The sequence below is a fragment of the Pristiophorus japonicus genome, chromosome 1 (genome assembly GCF_044704955.1).
Source record: "Pristiophorus japonicus isolate sPriJap1 chromosome 1, sPriJap1.hap1, whole genome shotgun sequence".
NCBI classification, from domain to species: domain Eukaryota; kingdom Metazoa; phylum Chordata; class Chondrichthyes; family Pristiophoridae; genus Pristiophorus; species Pristiophorus japonicus.
The window spans coordinates 459,468,416-459,488,520 of NC_091977.1; the positions used below are offsets into that span (position 1 = coordinate 459,468,416).

The following is a 20,105-nucleotide window of genomic DNA, read 5'->3' on the forward strand; positions in this document are numbered from 1 at the left end:
ATGTAGCCAAGTTTGCTGATGATACAAAGATGGATGGGAAAGCAAATTGCGAGGAGGACACAAAAAATCTGCAAAGGAATTATAGACAGGCTAAGTAAGTGAGCAAAAATTTGGCAGATGGAGTATAATGTGGGAAAACGTGAGGTTATCCACTTTGGCAGAAAAAATAGAATAGCAAATTATAATTTAAATGGAGAAAAATTGCAAAGTGCTGCAGTACAAAAATGAACTGGGGGCCCTTGTGCATGAAACAGATAAAGTTAGTATGCAGGTACAGCAAGTAATCAGGAAGGCAAATGGAATGTTGGCCTTTATTGCAAGGGGGTTAGAGTATAAAAGCAGAGAAGTCCTGCTACATCGGTACAGGGTATTGGTATAGCCACACCTAGAGTACTGCGTACAGTTTTGGTCTCTGTATTTAAGGAAGGATATACTTGCATTGGAGATGGTCAGAGAAGGTTCACTAGGTTGGTTCCAGAGATGAGGGGGCTGACTTATGAAGTTAGGTTGAGTAGGTTGGCCCTATACACATCGGAGATCAGAAGAATGAGAGGTGACCCTATTGAAACATATAAGATAATAAGGGGGCTCAACAAGGTGGATGCAGAGAGGATAGATAGGGGAAACTAAAACTAGGGGACACAGTCTCAGAATCAGGGGCCGCCCATTTAAAACTGAAATGAGGAGGAATTTCTTCTCTCAGGGGCTTTTAAATATATGGAATTCTTTGCCCCAGTGAGCTGTGGAGGCTGGGTCATTGAATATATTTGAGGAAGAGATAGACAGAGTACTGAACGATGAGGGAGTAAAGGGTTATGGGGAACGGGCAGGGAAGTGGAGCTGAGTCCATGATCAGATAGAAACATAGAAACTAGGTGCAGGAGTAGGCCATTCGGCCCTTCTAGCCTGCACCGCCATTCAATGAGTTCATGGCTGAACATGCAACTTCAGTACCCCATTCCTGCTTTCTCACCATACCCCTTGATTCCCCTAGTAGTAATAGAAGATTCCCCTGGTAGTAATAGATCTTATTGAATGGCGGAGCAGGCTCGAGGGGCCAAATGGCCTCCTCCTGCTCCTATCCTCTCTGCATCCACCTTGTCGAGCCCCTCATTATCTTGTGTTCTAACAGTGAGAATATCACTGAGTACTAGCTTATTGCGATAAATGGCATTCATGTTTTAAAATTGCAATAATTTCATGATATATTTGTTGTTGTAATCAGTTCAAATAACTGTGCTGCATCTTTATATTAAAAATTATCTGCAGCTGTACACCAAATAATATTGCAAGGCATTTCTACTCTAATAGTATGGTAAATTTTATAGCACATTATTACTTGGGTGAAAATTGAAGCTGGGGGACCAGTAGTAGTCATTGTAATATGCACAAATAAAGTACCTTTGGCTAACAACTAAACTTAATCAACGTGTATCTGTGATTGTCTTCAAAAATTATATTCAAAAATGTTTTTAAAATATATAATTTGCAAGCTTTTCCCTGAGTATTCCTTTATGTCATGTTTTAAAAATGGAGGAAATGCAGATTCCGTGTGTCATCCTCACAATTTGCTTTCCCACCCATCTTTGTAGCATTAGCAAACTTGGCTACATTACACTTGGTCCCTTCATCCAAATCATTAATATAGATAATAAATAATTGAGGCCCCAGCACCGATCCCTGTGGCACCCCACTAGTTACTGGTTACCAACCAGAGAATGAGCCATTCATTTCGACTCTGTTTTCTGTTAGTTAGCCAATCCTCTATCCATGCTAATATATTACCCCCAATCCAGTGAACTTTTATCTTGTGCAGCAACCTTTTATGCGGCACCTTATCGAATGCCTTCTGGAAATCCAAATACACCACGTGAACTGGCTCCCCCTTATCCATCCTGCTCATTACATCCTCAAAGAACTCCAGCAAATTTGTCAAACATGATTTCCCTTTCATAAAACCATGCCAACTCTGCTTGATTGAATTATGCTTTTCCAAATGTCCCTACTGCTTCCTTAATAATGGGCTCCAGCATTTTCCCAACGACAGATTTTACGCTAACTGGTCTATAGTTTTCTGCTTTTCGTCTGCCTCTTTTTATAAATAGGAGCGTTACATTTGCGATTTTCCAATCCGCTTGGACTGCCCGAGAATCCAGGGAATGTTGGTAGATTACAACCAACGCATCCACTATCTCTGCAGCCACTTCTTTTAAGACCCTAGGATGTAAGCTATCAGGTCCAGGGGACTTGTCCGCCTTTGGTCCCATTATTTTACCGAGTACTACTTCTTTAGTGATAGTGATTGCATTAAGTTCCTCCCTCATTATAGCCCCTTGATTATCGACAATTGGGATGTTTTTAGTGACTTTTACCATGAAGACCGATACAATATATTTTGTTCAACGTCTCTGCCATTTCCCTTTTCACCATAATCTATCCTCCAGTCTCATCCTCTAGAGGACCAATATTTACATTAGCCACTCTTTTCCTTTTTATGTACCTGTAGAAACTCTTACTATCTGTTTTTGTATTCCGTGCTAGTTCACTTTCATGATGATTTCAGAAGTACAAAGCTTGAAAAACATGACTAAATTTGCTCATATCTGATCATGTAACTTTGTCTACTCAAATTTTGGGAGACAGTTAAATTGGTTTCATGTTACCCAAACTCCAGAGGCTAGAATTTTGAAAGCTGCTACAAACCAAATCAGCATGTGCTCATTTTTGAGGACAGTCACAGATTGATGTTCATTAAGTTTAATTGTTAATCTGAGGAACTTTTAAATTCAACTTACAACGATTACCTTGTTTCCTGTTTGCAAGGAGATTTCTTCTGCTGTCTGCTTCAAAACATCCAGCTTTCTGGAAGGCAGATTTTTTAATATAATCAATTATATTTGATTATTTTGAAGTTGTAGAACACTTCTATTTCATTGGGAGCTTCTTACGTTTAATGCAAAGATCTATGCTTTTAATAACCTCAACTATCAACTGCTCATTCATTGTCACACTTCCGTCTTTGATGCCGAGCAAAATATTCACCATCTCCCATTCCGGTTGTTTCCTGCTGCCATCCCATTTTCACTTCCTCAGGTTCAAGGGCAGCAATCTTAACTATATCTGACATATAACTGACCTCGCTATCTATCACCAGATCTGGCTTGACTACATCAAGAGCTATGAGTCTTTCCTTTGCCAAAACAACCGACTATTCTAGGATCATTCTGGAGGACAAAGATAATGCCAGATTCCTTTCAACGACCTTCTTAAATCCTTCTTCCCCGACATTCCACCTTCACATCTAGCAAGTCATATCACCACCAAAATCGATTAACTAGTCATTTAGCTCATTGTTATTTGAGAAACATCGCTTATGTTAATTAGTTGCTGTGTTTGCCTACAATTCCAAAGTAATTAATTTTATGTTAAAATACTTGGGACGTTCTGAGAATAAGAAAGAAGAATATAAATGCAAGTTATTTTTTTCTTCACCCCATCCATTAGACTGTACCTTCCTCCATCTCCATCCCACCCTCAACTTGAACCCTTATCCCTCTCTAGTTTATCCCCCATCTTCCCTCCCCTCTCTAAGCTCATCTCTTCCATGAGACCTACCTTCTGCTCCCCATTCTCTCTAATCTCCTGATCATCCAACTTTGCTTCCGGGCCCCAATTTAGCCGATAATGTAAATGGTTCCCTCTTTTCAGATACTGTCCCTCAACCTTTCAAAACAACCATCATCACTCTCCTCAAAAAAAGCGCCCTTGAAATATTGGCTAAAGGACAGTTAGCAGGGAGTAGTGATGAGCAGTTGTTTTTCAGACTGGTGGGAAGAGTGCAGTGGTGTCCCCCAGGGGCCTGTGTTGGGACCACTTCTCCTTTTGATATATATTAATAATCTGGAATTGGGTGTACAAGGCATACTTTCAAAGTTTGCAGATTACACGAAACTCGGAAGTGTAATAAACAATGAGGAGGATAGCAACAGACTTCAGGAGGACATGGACAGACTGGTGAAATATAAAGATGGGATGGCAATTGAAATTTAATGCAGTGAAGTATGAAGTGATTATTTTTGGTATGAAGAATGAGGAGAGGCAATATAAACCAAAGGTATAATTTTAAAGTGGATGCAGGATCAGAGAGACCTGGGGGTGTACATACTCAAGTCTTTGAAGGTCACAGAACAAGTTGAGAAGGCTGATAAAAAGGCATACAGGATCCTTGGCTAATAAATAGAGGCACAGAGTACAAAAGCAAGGAAGTTATGCTAAACTTTTATAAAACACTGATTAGGCCCCACAGCTGGAGTATTGTGGCCAATTCTGGGCACCACACTTTAAGAAGGATGTCAAGGCCTTAGGGTGCAGAGGAGATTTACTAGATGGTACCAGGGATGAAAGACTTTAGTTACACAGCGAAACTAGAGAAACTGGGGTTGTTTTTCTTGGAGCAGAGAAGGTTAAGAGGAGATTTGATAGAGATGTTACCATTAAGGGTTTTGATGAGTAAATGAGGAAAAATGATTTCCAATGGCAGGTCAGTAACTAGAGGAGATAGATGTAAGGTTAATTGGCAAAAGAACCAGAGGCAACATGAGGAAACATTTTTTACACAGCGAGTTATGATGATCTGGAAATCACTGCCTGAAAGGGTTGTGGAAGCAGGTTAAAAGAGAATTGGATAAATACTTGAAGAGGAACAATTTACAGGGCTATGGGGACAGAGCGTGGAAATGGGACTAATTGGATAGCTCTTTCAAAGAGTTAGCACAGGCATGATAGGTCAAATGGCTTCCTTCTGTGCTGTATCTTTCTAGGATCCCCTCTGTTCTATCCAATTCCCATTCCATCTCGAACCACATTTTCCAATTCAAAGTCATTGACTGTATTGTTAACTTCCTGATCCATGTGTACTCCTGCTTATCTAACATCCAGTAGTGGACAAGTCGTAACTTCCTCCAGCTAAACATTTATAAAACCATAGCCATCGTCTTTAGCCCCTGCCACAAACCTCGCACCCTCACCACTGACTCCATCTACTCCACTCCCCCCGCACGCAACCAATGTCTCAGATTGAACCATACTGTTCGTAACCTCAATGTCATTTTCAGGCACGAGCTAAGCTTCCAAATTCATACCCTAGCCATCACAAAGACCACCTACGGTCCCCTCCATAATTTCACCCATGTCTTTCCATCTGCTGCTGAAACCTTAACTCCTGCCTTTGTCACCTCCAGGTCTGATTATTTCAATGCTTTTCCCACCTGGCCTCCCATCCTCCAACTTCCATAAATTGTAGCTCATCCAAATTCTGCTGCCAGCAATCCTATCCCAAACCAAGTTCCATTTCTCCAACACACTCATTCTTACTCATGGTTCCCTAAGTCCCCAGCATCTCAAATTTAAAATTCTCATCATGTTGTTCAAATGTTTCCAGACCATTAACCCTCCCTACCTCTGTGAATTCCTCCAGCTCTACAAACCTCCTCCTGAAATGTCCATTCCTCCGACTGGCTTTTTTCACCCACCATTGGCAACGGTGGAGTCAGCTGCCTAGGTTCCACTCTTGAGAGCTCTCTCCCCTCCATTAAGACTATCCTTAAAACTCAACTCTTTCGATTAAACTATTGGTCACCTCTTCTATCTGCTCCTTCTTTGACTTGGAAATCATTTCTATTACACTTTTCTGAAGCACCTTGGGGTATTTTTTTACATTAAAGAAGCTATATAAATGCAAGTTGCCATTGCTGTAAAACACCAGTGTTTGTAGCTAGAAACTGCCATAACATTCTGCCACAGGGAGCAACAAAGGAGACCTTCCTAGCCACATCACTGAACAATACTAGCAAAACAGCATCAGCTCCAAGTCCAAAGGTACATATTGACATCAGTACTTTTGTTCAGTTAAAGCAAAACTAAATGACCTTTCCATTGATTCAATTTAGTTTGGTTCGCTTTAATGCAATAATCGCCTCAAACCTTGAAGTGAATTTCTGGAAAAAGGCAGCTGTGACTACAATGCACAATTAAACAAAATTAAAGAAAAACTTTGGCTGAGTACACCTCATCTACTTACCTACTCGCAATAACACATTCAGCACCCAGAGAGGACAGAGCAGTTGTCATTCCTTTCCCAAGTCCAGTACCTCCGCCAGTGATAAAAGCTACTTTACCCTTAAATGTTCCAGAAGGCAACATCAGTGGTTGCATTTGAGGGAGCATCACTACTTGAGCAGGGCCATTACTTTGGTACAGCACCTTTGTTCCTTGGCTGAAAAACTGGAGAGAAAAATACAATATTAACAATCAACATCTAACTTAAGACAACATCATTTTATATTTCCAATAAAAATGTAATTTATTAAGGCATTTCATCAGTATAATCTTTGTTTTGCTTAATAATTGATGTAACCAGCATAAATTTCAACAATAAGTCTGGTTACTCTCAATACACATAACAAAAACATTTCTAAATGTTTTGCTAAAGTTAAAAAACTTTACATAAGAACATAAGAAAAGGAGCAGGAGTAGGCCATACGGTCCCTTGAGCCTGCTCCGCCATTTAATACGATCATGGACTCAGGTCCACTTCCCTGCCTGCTTCCCATAACCCCTTATTCCCTTCTCGGTTACATCAAATAATCTTTCCATAATACCTTGCAAATCACTTTTCCAAGTTTAAAATTGCTCGCTTGACAGCACTCTTACATTGAAGTCCAATGATTGTAGGTGCAAGCTCCACTCCAGGACATAGGGCTCAATTTTCCCGAATTATCTGCGCCGTTTTTTTTGGCGTGCACCATTTTTTTCTGGAGTAAATTAAAATTTCCAAGTTTCCCCAAAGTTTCTGCGCTAGCATAATTCACTTAGGTAGGATTTTTTAGGCTACAATTTTCTTTACCTCATTGGGGGTGTAACCAGCCACCCGCGCCAATTCTGGCCATTTAAGCAAGTTTGGCTAGCTCTGATTTACTCCAATTTTTCTTAGGACAGCATATGTGACCGCTCTGGAATAACTTTCTGGGCAGTTAACAAAATCAGTGCAGGTAAGAGAATCAGCGCAGAAGATCTAGTTCCACAGCCGGGACAGGAGCAGCAGAGAGGGAGAGAGAGGAGAGAGGAGGGGGGGTAGTAGGTGGGAGAAAAGAGAGGGGCCTTTCGGCCAGGGTTAGCAGTGGCACCTGGCACTGGCAGGGGAGGGAGGCCTTTCAGTCAAGGTTAGCTGTGGCACCCGGCACCAGCAGGGGAGGGAGGCCTTTCGGTCAAGGTTATGAGCGGCACCCGGCACCAGCAGGGGAGGGAGGCTTTCGGTCAAGGCTAGGAGCGGCACCTGGCACCGGCAGGGGAGGGAGGCCTTTCGGCCAGGGTTAGCAGCGGCACCAGCAGGGGAGGGAGGCCTTTCGGCCAGGGTTAGCAGCGGCACCCGAGAGAGGCCTTTCGGCCAGGGTTAGCAGCGGCACCCGAGAGAGGCCTTTCGGCCAGGGTTAGGAGCGGCACCCAGAGGGGAGGGATAGACTTTTGGTATAAACTCTTTAATAATTTCATGCTGGTAAGCTTGGGCAATGTGCAAGGTGCTTGTGCAGGTTGCTGTGAGCTGGCCAGAATGTGTTGTATGTTTCACCTTCCAACCTCAGCCCTCAGTGTGTCCCTCGTTACCCTGGCAACCCGATCTTTTTGGCGCAGAACTTAGGTTCCACCCCCAAAGCTAAAGGTCAGGCGCCAAATCAGCAATTCAAATGGGAAAAGTTGCATTTTTTTTGGTGTAGTTGGGCCCCCTAAAAACGGGCATAACTCTTCAAGTATATTGGGGAAAATTGAGCCCATAAAGCTGCTATTTGAAGAGCTAAAAGTTCACCAGGGCTACCAGTTTACCACCAGCCTACACCATGAAAGATTAACTCGTTATTTGCCTCTTTGGTGTTTGTGGGACCTTGTGTGAAAAACGGGTGCTATATTTGCTCACATAATAAAAGTCATTGCACTTTTCATTGTATTGGAGCACTGAAATGTGAAAAGACATCTTAAAAGAGATAAATGCAAGTCTGTTTTTCAATAAATTCACAAATTACTCAACAGATGCACCTTATCTGTTCAGAGTATTAGCTGAACATTCCCTGAACACATGGACATAGAAAATAGGTGCCTGAGTAGGCCATTCGGCCCTTTGAGCCTGCACCACCATTCAATATGATCATGGCTGATCATGCAACTTCATTCCTGCTTTCTCTCCATACCCCTTGATCCCTTTAGCCTTAAGGGCCACATCAAACTCCTTTTTGAATATATCCAACGAACTGGCCTCAACAACTTTCTGTGGTAGAGAATTCCACACGTTCACAATTCTCTGAGTGAAGAAGTTTCTCCTCATCTCGGTCCTAAATGGCTTGCTTACCCCTTATCCTCAGACTGTGACCCCTAGTTCTGGACTTCCCCAACATCAGGAACATTCTTTCTGCATCTAACCTGTCCAATCCCGTCAGAATTTTATATGTTTCTATGAGATCCCCTCTCATTCTTCTAAATTCCAATGAATATAAGCCTAGTCGATCCAGTCTTTCTTCATACTTGAAATCAACAGTACCTTAAAATAAAATTTTAAAAGGTTATAATTTACTTCATGGCTGCACTAAGAAATGCAATTAGCTGTATTCATAGAAACTTAAACAAAAAACTAATGCCTGGAGTTCACCCCAGTTTTCATACCTGATGCAGTGTGGACTTTACCAGTTCGGAACACAGCAACAGTGAGAACTAAACGTTTAAAAGGTCATTATTCCAGGAACGCAAATCTTAACTCCAATACACATTAGCCAGTAATTTCCACAGGGATTCTCCTGATCTCCTGAAAGTAACTTTCGTGGAAGATCAGACACCTCAGAGGAATGGCATAAATTGCCATTCACAGCATTTCCCTGGAGTTTCCACTGAAGTTATGGCAGATCAGGATCCGCAGCAGAAATTATACCCCATTGCAAATATCAACTTTTTGATTAGATGTTCTTTTCTAAAATTATTTTTTCAAAAGTTTACATGCACACAAATTTTGTGATGCTATTATATACTTTGATTCCACAACCATTCCTCAGGATGGGCAACATGGTGGTGTATATGCCAAAAACATGGTGAAGGTGAAAGGAGATCTTGGTCCTTGAGGTACACACACAGGCCATTAGACTGTTGTTGACTGATTTATCAGAGGTTGTTCTATTATGCCTCATGCTCTTCCAAGTCATGAGCCCCAAGGATAGGCACCTCCCTGTTCTTCAATCATTGAGATCTTTGGCAGCTGAATGGAACAACACTATGATTTCACCAGTGACAATTCCAAACCAGTCAAACATCAGTTATTTTTGATGTCAGTCATTCTTATAAAATATCATGAGCTTACACTGGGTATCAATGTTCCTGATTATATTATTCCTAACATTTCCTTAAAGTTGACAGTTGTGCAACAATAAACTTTCATCACCTGTCCTTATCCCTATTCACCCTAAATCCAGTCATACTCTGGGAAAAGAAAACAATATTGATATAAACAAAAAAGAAAAATAGTGCAGATGTTATAAATCTGAACAAAAAAAGAAAAAGCTGGAAATTTAAAAAAATATAGCACCTTTCACAACCTCAGGACATCCCAAAGCACTTTACAGCCAATGAAGGAAGTACTTTTGAAGTGTAGTCGCAGCTGTAATGTCAGAAACGAGATAGCCAATTTGCGCATAGCATGCTCCCACAAACAGCAATATGATAATGAACATATAATGTTACTTTTTAGTGTTTTGATTGAGGGATAATTATTGCCCAGGACACCATGGATAACTCCCTTGCTCTTTTGAAATAGTGCCATGGGATCTTTCACGTCCAGCTTTTCAAAGGGAGCTAGATTAGAGTGAGGCAGGTAAGTGGAGAAACTGACATGGCCCTATGTCACACCAGCAGTTCTCAATACAAGGATCAAGAGAATAGATCAGAGCAAAGGGTCCAGGTGGATTTGGGAGGCTAAAGACAGGGAAAGGGTTAGATGTAAGGTGAAGCCTTCTTTTGACCTGAAACATCAAAAGACTCCAGTTTCTCTAATGCTGCCTGTTTGCCAACTTTATCACTGTCATAAAGAAAGTTGACTGACACTCTACTGCAATACTGAGGGAGTGCTGTATTAAAAACAGAAAATGCTGGAAATACTCAGCAGATTAGGCAGCATCTGAGGAGGAATTAGCATTTCAGATTAGTGATCGTTCATCAGAAGAGCAATGCTGTATCGTCAGATGTACCAGCATTTGGATAACATATTAAACCAAGTTTGCTTTCTTGGGTGCATGTAAACAATGCCATGGCACCACACTAAAAAGTGCCAGGGAGTTCTTCCCAATGTCCTCGACAGCATTTATCCCTCAATAAAACAGATGATCTGGTCATTATTTGTGGGCCCCAGCTGTGCACACTGGCTGCTGCATTTCCTACATTACAAGTGACTACTATTCAAAATAATGAATTATCTGCAAAATGCTTTGGGATGTACTGAGGTTGTGAAAGGCACTTTACAAATGCAGACTTTCCCTGCCTCTGTACTTGCTTAAAACCAGTTACACGTCTAAGAATTTCCAGTTCTGATGAAAGGTCATCGACCTGAAACGTTAACTGTGTTTCTCTCTCTCCACAAATGCTGTTTGACTTGAGTACTTCCAGCATTTTGTGTTTTTATTGTATTTTCCCTTTATCGGGCTGGGTGTGAAATGAACTATTTCTATAAACTTGAGACCGCCCCTTCCCGAAACAAAGTTCCCAAATGACACATTGGAATCCCACTAACGTATTAAGACATCTTTCTCTTTGCACCTCACCCGCTCGCTTATGCTAAACGGAGCCGGTGTCGCAGTAAATCTGCGCCACAATCCCGACAACTGCCGACCTAAACAAGCCGCCATTTCTTCTCCAAACTCGATTCAAATTCCCTGAACTTTATTGACAATCCCGCTGAACAGTCGCTTTCCAACAGCCCCGCCCCCCGGGCGCGCGCGGCTCTTCCGCAGTGCCATGGCGGTCACGTAGCGATGACGCGTGATGCTGGTGCCCTCGGTCGGACGGAGTGTGTTGGCGATGTGGGTGCTGAAGCCGTTCGCCCCGGGTGCAGGTACCGCGCGGGCTGCTGATGATGGTCTCCGATTGTTCTCCGTGTTATTTGCCCCAGTCGGTTTCGGTGCACGAGCTGACCGAGAGTTGCCGCGCGCGCTGTCTGCAGCACCAAATGGCCGGAGAGCCGGGGAAACAAAGTAGTCACTTTTCAAAGTAGTCACTATTGTAATGTATTCCTGATCCCGGCTGGGCCGTGGCCAATATCAGCGGGGCGGGGAGCGGATTGCCGACCATTTGACCGACACGTGCACCTCAGCCATGCGGGAAGTCAGCTGGATGTGTGGAAGCAAGCAAGCAAGGAAGGAGGATGGGGACCAGTTTTGACTATCTGAACAAGAAGGACAAACTATTTCTGAAAGAAAGACTTGCATTTCTATAGCGTCTTTCACGACCACTAGACCTCCAAAAGTGCTTTACAGCCAATGACGTACTTTTCAAAGTAGTCACTGTTGTAATGTAGGCAACGCGGCAGCCAATTTGCGCACAGCAAACTCCCACAAACAGCAACGTGATAATGACCAAATAATCTATTTTTAGTGATTGAAGGATAAATATTGGCCAGACCACCAGGGATAACTCCCCTGCTCTTTGAAGTAGTGCCATGGGATTGTTTACATCCACCTGAGAGAGCACACGGGGCCTTGGTTTAACATCTCATCCGAAAGACGGCACCTCCGACAGTGCAGCATTCCCTCAGTATTGCACTGGAATGCTAGCCTAGATTTTAGTGCTGAAGTCTCTGGAGTGGGATTTGACCCTTCTGACTCAGTACCAAGGATGCTATCAACTGAGCCACTGGCCCTAATGGGCTGCAACCTATAGAGTGGAATGGAGCGACGTACCCGACAGGATATGGGATAAGGGCACAGGAACAGGATTAGGCCATTCAGCCCCTCGAGCCTGTTCCACCATTCAATGAGATCATGGGCTGATCTGTATCCTAACGCCATCCATCCGCCTTAGCTCCACATCCCTTAATACCCATGGCTAGCAAAAATCTCTCTTGGATTTAAAATTATTAATTGAGCTAGCTGAAGAGTTGTGAATAAGGACAGGGAAAGAGCAAAAGGGTCAAATAGTATACTCCAGAACTGTTGTGTCTTGAAGTAGATAGGAGCGATGTTAAGAAGATCTTATGAATAGTGCAGGGTTGCTGTACTTATATATGAATGCACAAAGCAATAGAAATAAAGTCAGGGGACTAGGGGCAGTAGTTAGAATGTAGGAATATGATTTTATATCCTTGATGGAAACATGGGTTCAGTGTGGGCAGTACTGGAAACTAAATATGCTTGCTATAAAATTTTCAAGAGAAAGTGAAAAGCAGGAAGAATGGCCTTGTTAATTATGAACAGAGCATTGAATGCTTTGTTACTGGGCATGATTAAGGCAGAGACCATTGTCACTTTTACAGGAAAAATTGGAAACAAAAATGCAAAGCTATGGCGTGTGAGCTGAATTGTGGGATTAATTTTGGATTACTTAAGCAAAGACCAACAGAGATGCAATGGGGAGAATGGTTGACTTCTGTTGTAAAGGTCATGGGTGTGCGTGATGTTGATAGTTGGTGCCTCAAAAAGTTGTCCATTCTCCAGCACTGACATCCTTCACCTTAATGAGAGCAATAAAGAAAAGTTTTAGGGCCCTGAATAATTGGAAAGAAATTGATCATGAAATTTGTAGGTAATTGAGGGGTTTGCGGCAGTAGTAGAGTTGTAACAATAAATGAACGTCCAGCAAGGAAGGATGGAATGCTGGAACTGTTTCTGGGTAATGAAGCAGGACAATTAAGCAACCTGAAGGTGAGAGAAAAATTAAGAATTAATGACCATAAACTAGCTTCACATTGAAAAAGATGACTTACATTTCACGACCACCGGACATCTCAAAGCACTTTACAGCCAATTAAGTACTTTTGGCGTGTAGTCACTGTTGTAATGTGGGAAACACTGCAGCTAATTTGCACACAGCAAGCTCCCAGAAACAGCAATGTGATAATCTGTCCAGATAGATCCAATCTAATCAATGACCCAATAATTTGTTTTAGTGATGTTAATTGAGAGATAAATATTGGTCAAGTCATCAGGGATAACTCCCCTGCTCTTTGAAATAGTGCCACCTGAGAGAGCAGACGAGGGCCTCGGTTTAATGTCTCATCCGAAAGATGGCACCTCCAACACTGCACTGGAGTATCAGCCTAGATTTTTGTGCTCAAGTCCCTGGAGTGGGACTTGAACCCACAACCATCTGACTCGGGCGAGTGTGCTCCCCACTGAGCCACACCTGACAAAAGATACAGTGAAAGAGGAGTTATCGATAAAACTGTTGGAGAAGTTAGCTAACTTCAGTGGAATTACAGCAGACCTAGCCCAGGTTAAGTGGGGAAATAAATGGCAGATCAGCAGAGAGAAATATTTAAATCTGAGTTACTTGAGGTACAGGTTAAATACATTCCAACTAGGAGTAAGGGAGGCACATCAAAGACTGAGGTTCCATAGATGAATAGACTTGAGAAATAGCACATCCAATGATTTACTTTTTAAAGCTCAGTTATTATGCAAATAAATATAGCAGCCAATTTGCACAAAGCTAGATTCTATAAACAGCAAATGAGATGACTGGCAAGCTGATCTGTTTTTAGTGATTTTGATTGAGAGAGAAATGTTGGCCAGGAAACCGAGAGCTGTCTGCTCTTTTACATAGTACAGTACGTTGGGATCTTACAGACAGACAGTGCCTCAGTTTAATGTCTTCTATGATGGATGGCATCGATGACAATGCAGTACTCCCTCAGTAATTTAGTGTCAGCCTATTTTTTGTCCTCGTGTCTGAAACTGATAATGTGCTCTATTTTTAAAACCACATGATAAATATAGTGGAGTTAATACAGAAGAAAACTGAGAAATGCAAACATTTTTATATCGTAAAGGAAAAAAGTTGGGGCTTTTATAAGTGCATAAATGTAGTCATAGCACTTGGGACCACTTGGCAACAAAGAAAAGGTGCACTTGCTTAATAAATATTTGTCTTCTGTGACTACAGAGGAAGTTAAAGTTGGACTACAGGAGTACCCAAGGAGAATATGAGTCACTACTGGCGGTAGATGTTCCAAAGGAATTGGATTAAAATGGTTAATGGGACTGAAAGTAGAAAAAGTCACCAATCCAATGATTTTCTCCATGATCTCTGTGCAAATCCAACTATATCTTAATAAATTCAATCGAATTATAATTAAATGTTCAGGGTAAAGAATTTTTATAATGCAATGTTTTTTTTGTTCACAACCATTTTTTTTTAAATGTGAGGGATTAAATTTCTGACCATAAACTACCACTGGAAATCCAGCAGCTTTTTAATTTAATCTTTGGCATGTAGGCAGCATTGACAAAGCAATCTTTAAATTCCCTTTCCTGGGTGCCCTGAAGTCATTAAGAGTCAGTCTGTAGTCGAGAATTAGAGTAGGCCAGATTATGGTGTTGCCAGAGACTATTATTGTTGAAGGAAATTCCTTGTTTATTTCTGAGTATTCACAGCTATAGTCAATATTGGTCAGGATTATTGTTAAGGCTGTCCTTCTACTTAAAGCACTTGAATAAATTGATGTCCTCTATAAACTTAGATTCTACTTCACCCTTTGTTTTTTATTACCTATTAATATTTTCTAGATGTTGCAGAAGAGCCCTACCATTTGTTGGTTGGTGTAGATTACATTGTTGGACGAAAGAACTGTGCAATCCTTCTACGTGATGATCAGTCCATTAGTCGTTCACATGCTGCACTTTCAGTTAGTCACCCTGCTGGAAATCTGGTGAGAAATCACTTTTCAATTTTACTTTTATAGAATTCAGTGGTACTACTTACCTCATGTTACAATCTTAAGGTGGTACTTGCAGGTCTTTCTATCATTACAGTTTGTTGTGTTTCATTATAGCTACCACTTTGGTCACTAATTGTTAATGTTGTTGAATTAAAAAAAAAATTATCATTCACTTGACACGTGTATAGTTACATACAGTTATGTAATATAAAGATTATATTTGCTGCATTGTGTAGGAAGTAACTTTAAAAAAAATGCTGTTTTTCATTTCCACCCTTAACAAAACTAGATAAATAAAAGCACTAGCTTTAATTTTTAAAATGCCTTTGTAGCTACAGTGGGCATCTTTATGAATCCGGAAATTTGACCTTCCACTATTGTATTGGAATGATGAACTCCACTATGGATTCAGATTGGAATGTGAGACTTGAAAAGCACTTTTAGAAAACTCGTGTGGGCAAAGGACATTTTCTCTTTGCCACTTGTGAAAAATCAGTAGAAATATCTGGGTTATCCTTGGAGACTATGCCTTCTGATATTCACTCCCAAGTAACAGATGTAGCATAAATCTGTGGCTTACACTGTCTGTTGAAGGAGGGCTGAATGAATGGAGGCAGAAATGGAGCATGGATGGGCAAAATTGAATTAAAAAAAAAAGAACATTAACATTTTCAGGAAATTATATCTCATTTCATCTGTCTTTATCTATTCTACTGTTTTAAATTCATTCTTTTGATTGGAATTTGTGACTTTACAAAATTATTTCAGAATCCGATTCATTGTAGAAAGAGGCCTAATATAACAGTGCAGTGACGATGTTATTATGATTGAGATGACGGTGCCAACTGACGATAATTGAACAACTGATTACTATTAGCCAAACATAGTGAATAATCAGAGCTTGTTGGTTTACTGTATGGCCAAATACATGTTGATGTCACTGAATCAGTCCCTGGTACAAACAGTTGATTTTTTAAATCCAGCTACTAAATGATCCAGCTGTACAGTAGGATGAATATAACACTTTTTTTTGTTTTTGATTCTTTTCTGGGGTTGTAAAAATGTCAGAGGGAGGTATATCATACTAAATTGCCCCAAGATATTAAAAGTTATAAAATTAGACTATGCTGTTACTGATTTGTTTCACTTGCTCCTGTTAATGTTTTATACTTGGGATCTGCTGGCTAGAGGATGTTTGGAAATAAAAACCTTTAGATACAGCTCCACTTATGTAAGATCACGAATAGGAGCAGCAGATTTCGGCCAATATTTTGCATTTGTGAGGTCATGAATGCTGAACTTCATAGAACATAATATAAGAAATAGGAGCAGGAGTAGGCCATACGGCCCCTTGTGACTGCTCCACCATTTAATACGATCATGGCTGATCTAGTCATATTGGGAGAAACTCAATACAAAGTTCTCTGCTTCTAGCCAACAGTTCAACATGGTAACAAAGGAAATTAAGACACTAGTAATTGTGCGATAACACTTTTTATAACACAGAGATTACAGAAAATTCAGTAATGTATACCTTTTATTACGTAAAAGTCTTTATAACATAAATCCATCAGATTGTAATGTATGCATGTCACTTGCATTTGTAGTTTACATTTTTTTTAAATGAACAGATTTTAGTCTTATCCTTATAGCAATGCTACTTTCAACAAAACAGAATCACAACATCCAATAATAATTTTATGATAGTACACGACAACCATAGCAACTAGCTTAATTGGCTGACTTTGTTCTTAACAACAGAAGATCTTGATGAATGTTTAGCATTCTAAATTTATTTCCTGTTTCTTTAAAGACCCAAGTTACCAGAACTTCTGTACTGACATTAAAAGATACTTCAAAATATGGAACCTTTGTAAATGAGGAGCGCTTACAGAATGACAGCCCAAGGACCCTGAAGTCAGGAGAACTGGTCACATTTGGACTTTTCCAAAGCAAATTTAAGTAATCATTTTCTGCCTTTTTCTCAAAGTTTGACTGAAAATTATCATTTTCCCAGCTATTTACAATATACATTAATGATTTAGACAAAGGAATTGAATGTAATATCTCCAAGTTTGCAGATGACACTAAGCTGGGTGGCAGCGTGAGCTGTGAGGAGGATGCTAAGAGGCTGCAGGGTGACTTGGACAGGTTAGGTGAGTGGGCAAATGCATGGCAGATGCAGTATAATGTAGATAAATGTGAGGTTATCCACTTTGATGGCAAAAACAGGAAGGCAGAATATTATTTGAATGGTGACAGGTTAGGAAAAGAGGAGGTGCAATGAGACCTGGGTGTCATGGTACATCAGCTGTTGAAAGTTGGCATGCAGGTACAGCAAATGGTGAAAAAGGCAAATGGCATGTTGGCCTTCAAAGCGAGCTGGTTTGAGTATAGGAGCAGGGAGGTCTTACTGCAGTTGTACAGGACCTTGGTGAGGCCACACCTTGAATATTGTGTACAGTTTTGGTCTCCTATTCTGAGGAAGGACATTCTTGCTATTGAGGGAGTGCAGCGAAGGTTCACCAGACTGATTCCCGGGATGGCAGGACTGACATGTGAAGAAAGACTGGATCAACTAGGCTTATATTCACTGGAATTTAGAAGAATGAGAGGGGATCTCATAAAACATATAAAATTCTGACGGGATTGGACAGGTTAGATGCAGGAAGAATGTTCATGATGTTGGGGAAGTCCAGAACCAGGAGTCACAGCCTAAGGATAAGGGGTAAGCAAGCCGTTTAGGACCGAGATGAGGAGAAACTTCTTCACTCAGAGAATTGTGAACGTGTGGAATTCTCTACCACATAAAGTTGTTGAGGCCAGTTCGTTGGATATATTCAAAAAGCAGTTTGATGTGGCCCTTACGGCTAAAGGGATCAAGGGGTATGGAGAGAAAGCAGGAATGGGGTACTAAAGTTGCATGATCAGCTATGATCATATTGAATGCTGGTGCAAGCTCGAAGGGCCGAATAGCCTACTCCTGCATCTATTTTCTATGTTTTTATGATTAGCATTTGAAGTTGGTGCCCATTGTTTCATTGAGAGTGCCATATTTTGGACTACACAACAGTTCTAATGAATCCAGAGGTATTTAAAAGAAAAATCAATCCTGCTGACCAGAGCTTTGTATTATATTATTTTCCCCTCCCTCTTAGATGAGACTCTATCTGCTTGTTCAGGAGAATGTAACTATTCCATGGCACTTTATTGAAGCAGATCAAGGAATTCTCTGTGTCCTGGCCAATGTTCATCTTCAATCAGCACTACCAAAATATATTATTTGGTCATTTGTCTCCGTTTCTGTTTGTGGGACCTTGCTGAGTGCAAATTAGCTTCTTTTTCAATAGTTAATGAAACCCTACAAATTTTTTTGCTGGCTCTTAATCCCTATAGTAAACTCTACCATTATCTAGAAGCTTCCAAGTGATGACAGAATTTGTCTACAAGCCGATTAATGGTAATCTGTTTTTGTGCTAAATCCACATCCTTTTCATTTGGAATGATGCCCCCTTCTAAGAAAAAAAGATAAAACTTCTTGTTTTCTTTCAGCTACAGGATTCAGTGGAAAATGTAACATGTTTTTCATTATAGAAAAGATCCAGTTTAACCTTAGAAGAATGAGTTTCATCAGTATTGATTAAAGCAACCTTCTTGATCTAGAAAACGTTGAATGATGTTCTCAATTATGCTGAAACTGAGTATTTACTTTTCAGTCCGACACAATTATCTGGAGGGAGCGAATACTAATTAAACCACATTATGCATGACTGAGTTTTGTGGGCCTGATTCACCTGTGATTTATTTGCTAGGAAATCACATAGCCTGTTGTGTATTTTCTTTATACCACACATTGACTGATTTTGATATTTGGAGTATTTCTTTAAATAAATGATTGTGATGATGTAATAGCTTCATTACCTTTCTGTGAGGTAGAAGTATTGTGGATGTGTCAGGTGCTACCAAATTGATTTCCCTGTGTATTAAAATGTCCAATTTTATACTTTTGCAATGCAATAAATATATTTTTCCCCCTTCAGAATAGAATATGAACCCCTGATTGTATGTTCTTCCTGTTTGGATGGGCCAGGAAAAATTGCACTGAACCAGTCAGTTCAACAGCTTGGCGGTCATGTTTGCAGCAATTGGACCAAGGATAACACTCACCTTGTCATGTCATCAGTAAAGGTCACTGTGAAGGTCAGTCAGCTGAATGGAATAAAGCAAAATATTGTTTCACTTTGCCAAGTTTTGTGGAAGACTTTGTCTACCATGATTTGAAACCATGCCAGCTGCAAATGACTCAGCACATTTTCTTAACCACAAATGCATCTTCATTTTCAGTTTTAAACATAAAAAAATGCAATTCCCAGATTTTGAAATTACTGCTAATCAGTTTCTACTAACCCAAACGGTCTTTTGAGAGTCCCAAAAGTTGGTTCTATGTGCCACCTTTAACTGTAAGGAAATGTCCAGTATGGTCTACAGCATTTTGTTTTGCCTTCTGTTCAATACATCACTGAAAATAATTCTAACTGTAATGGGAAAACAATTCAGATATTTAAAACATATATTTTTTCCTGCTGATTTTCATTTTGGCTTTTTTAAGAACATAAATGAAAGGTTTCCAGGAAATTTATTTTTAAAAATCTAATTGCAACTCGGATCAATATATGTATGGATTCTTCAAAATGCTGGTATGTTATGATGGAAAGAAACGACTGTTCTTTCTGGATTGATGATTTTCAGATGTGCAGATTAGTTTTTCTTTGTAAGCTTATTGACCTGTTTTTGGTGTTTGATTGCTCACAGACCAACCTTGGGTCCCTTTCGGTCTGGCAATGCCTCAATTTTAAAATTCTCATCTTTGATTTCAAATCCCTCCATGGTCTCACCCCTGCCTATCTCTGTAGCCTCCACCCAAACACCCTCCAAGATCCCTGGGGTCCTCCAATTATGGTCTCTTTGCGCATCCCCAATTATCTTTACTTCACCATTAGTGACCATGCCTTCAGCTGCCTAGGCCCTAAGTTCTGGAATTCCTTCTCTAATCCTTTCTACATCTCTCTCCTTTTAAGATGCTCCTTCAGTCCTCTTGGCCAAGCTTTTGCTCACTTGTCCTAATGTGGTTCAGTGTCAAATTTTGTTTGAA

The 20,105-nt window shown here is 40.5% G+C and overlaps 2 protein-coding genes across 4 annotated transcripts in view; one reads left to right on the top strand and one right to left on the bottom strand.

Annotated features, from left to right (window-relative positions):
- decr1 (2,4-dienoyl CoA reductase 1, mitochondrial) overlaps positions 1-11,054 on the bottom strand; it is a 61,902-nt gene extending 50,848 nt beyond the window's left edge. The window contains exons 1-3 of the mRNA XM_070886641.1: positions 10,845-11,054; positions 6,080-6,282; positions 2,805-2,862 (exon numbers count right to left, since the gene is read on the bottom strand). Coding sequence (XP_070742742.1) covers positions 2,805-2,862; positions 6,080-6,282; positions 10,845-10,928 — 345 coding nt within the window. The 5' untranslated portion in view covers positions 10,929-11,054. The remainder of the gene's footprint in view (positions 1-2,804; positions 2,863-6,079; positions 6,283-10,844) is intronic.
- Positions 11,013-20,105, top strand: part of nbn (nibrin) — a 103,022-nt gene continuing 93,929 nt past the window's right edge. For 2 of the 3 annotated variants that reach the window (XM_070893775.1, XM_070893786.1), the window contains exons 1-4: positions 11,013-11,134; positions 14,802-14,944; positions 16,767-16,915; positions 18,994-19,153. In XM_070893775.1, coding sequence (XP_070749876.1) covers positions 11,065-11,134; positions 14,802-14,944; positions 16,767-16,915; positions 18,994-19,153 — 522 coding nt within the window. In that variant the 5' untranslated portion in view covers positions 11,013-11,064. The remainder of the gene's footprint in view (positions 11,135-14,801; positions 14,945-16,766; positions 16,916-18,993; positions 19,154-20,105) is intronic. The other variant, XM_070893794.1, reaches the window with a different exon arrangement.